Consider the following 3496-nt stretch of genomic DNA (forward strand, 5'->3'; position numbering starts at 1 on the left):
ATATGTATATATATATAAATAATAACAGTTTACCATGTCAATTTACATTCTAAATATTGCCCCAGATTTACGTCAGTCATACTAATCATAAGCCTGTGGTTTAAATTCAGTCTTGCAACAGGTTTGGAGCTTTACAAGTTCTGATTCTCGCATGTAATATTCCAGGCTATCGCTATGTATAAAGAAGGTGACTACACTCCAGAGGCCTTACGCAACTTGAAGATCGGATACGAAAGCTTGTTCATCGAAGTGCCGATTGTAATTCGTAACTCGCCATTGACCAACATAATGATGTCCGAGCTCACTGAGATGATACCTGAAGAGGACGGGTCTAAATTTTTGGATCTTGGTACTGCATCCGTGCTTGAAGGTAAACAATTTTTTTATACATTAATAGGTGTAATATATACCACTTATGTACGTACACGTATACAGTGGCGTGCACAAGGTTTTCAGTTGGGATAGCCACAAAAAAAAACTATTAAAAAAGCAAACAATAATTAAGTACTTGCCAAAATCAAATTAAGTATGTTCTATTCTATTTTTAAGTTTCTGGCTTCTTTTGAAGAACTTTGGCAATGTCAAGTCAGTCATGGGAGTAACACTTTTATTACTTTTTTAATGTTTAATTAATTAACACTGCTCTTTAGTGTATTCCGGGTTCCAGAACAAGACAAAACAATACTTTACACCACCGTTACAGATATATTAATATAAGTAAATTAGTTATATAAGAAATAATTGGTGTCATTCCAAACATTTGGAGAGTTTGCAAATAAAATACAAGAACAAAAAACAACCTCTCAGTATTCATCAGTGAATATTAGAGCATCATTTAGTATGAGTTATTTTTTGCTAGGGTAGGCAGTTCACATATGCCTATATGAGGGCATGCAACTGTACGTATACAATTTGAAGTTAATTAAACAATGTAAGGATGTTCCACTGTTTAACATAAACATTTTAAAAATGGCTATTTATTAATTACACTATGAAATGCATACCCAATACCCAATTATTGTATCAAAGTATGAATGAAAATATAAAAAGTAAATATCAAATTTTAATCTATTACGCGTTGTCCATGTTGATCTACAACCTTTTGCCATCTTTTGGGTAATTTTGGAATACGCATTCACAAAAATTCCTGTCTTTATAATATACAGCTCTACGTATCGTTTGATGATCTCTTCTTTATCAAAGTAGTGTCCACTCAAAGGGTTTTATGAAGGCCGAAAAAAGTGATAGCTATATTAATATGGTGGATGAAATAACACAGCCTAACCTAACTGAAATATTTTTGACGGCTTGTAAATATGTGTGGTTTAGCATTATCGTATGATGAAATACGACACACCTATAAGATTCACCTTTTTTTTTGGGCCATTTTCATGAATTTATTATAAATTAATATAAATTTATTATTTTTTTAATGGCGGCCACTAGCGCGTTTGCCCACTACATCCGATTAGTATTCGTTCAGAATCCGAGACTATGATACAAATGTAGAAAACTTAGTAGCAGTAGAGCTTCTTGTGAAAGAGTTCGTCCAGGGAAGTACTGTCATCTTACCTATTTCTGCCGCCAAGCAGTAATGTGAACATTACTGCGTTCCGGTTTCGAAGGTGCTGGTGAAATTTCAGGCACATGGGACTTGTCAACTTATGTCTCAGGGTGACGGGCGCAGTGGCAGTGCCTCTCAGATGTTTGTGATTTAAAGGTCTGGGTGACACTGCAACTGTTTGGGACAGGCGTGACGCTTACCACCAGGCACACGTTTTGTTGGTGTCGTCACTTAGTATTAGGTATAAAAAAAACTCTGACCCACTTCGAATGTCGCTTGTGCACTAAGTCTGATTCAAATCCGAGAAAATATGAATATCACTTGTACATCTAAAGATAAAATCACCTGTGAAATTTCGGACCGTCATTTCTCGGATTCGGAACTTGACACGAATTTTATCGCGCTCACTCCGCGCTGTCGCGGAGCGGAGGCCGCGTTGCCGCCGCGCAGCTACCGCGTGCGTCTACATGTCATTGCAAATTACGCTCTATATGTTTAGCTTTTACGTTTTAACTTAAATGAGCGTTCCGGACACGCGGGCGAGCCTGACTTGCATTTAAATGAGAGGAATTTAAATGTTGTTGCCTAGCAAATAGAATTCAAATTAATTAATGTACACGAAGGCGTGGTAACTGGGCGGTCGCCGCGCGGCAGACGCGGGAAAACTTTCTCCTCGCGTAACTGGGCGCTTAAAAGGCTCGGGCCAGTGCCGATTTCGATGTAAAGTTTCCGCCCTATTTTTAAAATGCGCGCTAAACTATTATTTTTACAATGACTTACACAGCATGACGTCGCCTTGCTTTCTCAAACTCGTACCTTAAAGCACAAAGTTACTGAAATGCAAAAAATAGATTGTATATACAAATTTTGCAGGCTGATTTCACATCACATTACCTTCATATTTACACACTAGCTTGTACCTTTTTTTGAAGTAATGCATCCAAATTAACACCCTTGATAAGAAATTTAAAATAAATAGAAAATTTTGCCATCCTCTAAATAATCACTCTTTATAAGATACGAGTTTGAGAGAGAAAGGCAGCGAATTAATAATTTAAAAGTAAAATGTTCTATATAGTTTAAAGTGGCTACAACCGCTCGGACTTTTGGGCTGACCCATTATTATAAAATCTGTGATAAACAAACTTAATGTAAACCTTAAATTTTTTTCCAGGCCAACTGCGTAGTTTAATGGAGCGCGTAGACGAGCTTAACCAGGAAGCAATTAAATTCAATCGCTATCAGCAATTAGTTGTCCGTCAGCAACAAGACAAACACCGATGGCTCCTCAAGCGTGCCCAGGAAAATGCTGCCAGAGCTGCCAAAGACGAGCCAGCTTTACCTGAAGAGGATGTTAACAAACTCTTTAAACCTCACCCGGTACCTCCAAGGTTAAACCCTATGATTGTAGCTGGGCAGATCAACACTTACAGCCAACATATAAGCCAGTTTTGCTCACAAAGTCTTGCAAAGTTGTACCTGACACAGGCTCTACAGAATGCGAAGGAAGGCACGAAGCAGAACAACTAGATTTGTATTGTAACGGTATTATATTTTGTGACGTCACACATTTTGGTTTCATTGTAATTTTGTGTACTGGATAAATAAAAATACAGTGATAAGAACGTAACTGGAAGTTGTTGCATTTCATTTTTTTTATATTACACGTAGATTTTATATTGATAAGCACAATCCAAATTTAGTTAGGTTCGTTCCCAGCAGTTTTATTCAGTAGTTCTATTACATAACGACTCAACTAAGTAAATGTAAGTACTTGGAATGATTTTTTCTAGAGATGAAACTGATATCTGGTAACTATCCGGTATCCGGCCTATTTTTACTATCCGGCCTATTTTTAATATCCGGCCGGATACCGGATACTGGAACTATATCCGGCCGGATACTTAAAACTGAGGAAAATTCATAATCAGT

General features: G+C 37.2%; 1 protein-coding gene across 1 annotated transcript in view; it reads left to right on the forward strand.

The window, feature by feature from the left end:
* Positions 1 to 3194, forward strand: part of LOC113234971 (eukaryotic translation initiation factor 3 subunit H) — a 7277-nt gene extending 4083 nt beyond the window's left edge. Inside the window, exons 4-5 of the mRNA XM_026470490.1 lie at positions 166 to 370; positions 2739 to 3194. Coding sequence (XP_026326275.1) covers positions 166 to 370; positions 2739 to 3094 — 561 coding nt within the window. The 3' untranslated portion in view covers positions 3095 to 3194. The remainder of the gene's footprint in view (positions 1 to 165; positions 371 to 2738) is intronic.
* Positions 3195 to 3496: the final 302 nt, after the last annotated feature.

This window comes from Hyposmocoma kahamanoa, unplaced genomic scaffold (genome assembly GCF_003589595.1).
Source record: "Hyposmocoma kahamanoa isolate Upper Pololo Valley unplaced genomic scaffold, ASM358959v1 102, whole genome shotgun sequence".
Taxonomy (NCBI): Eukaryota; Metazoa; Arthropoda; class Insecta; order Lepidoptera; family Cosmopterigidae; genus Hyposmocoma; species Hyposmocoma kahamanoa.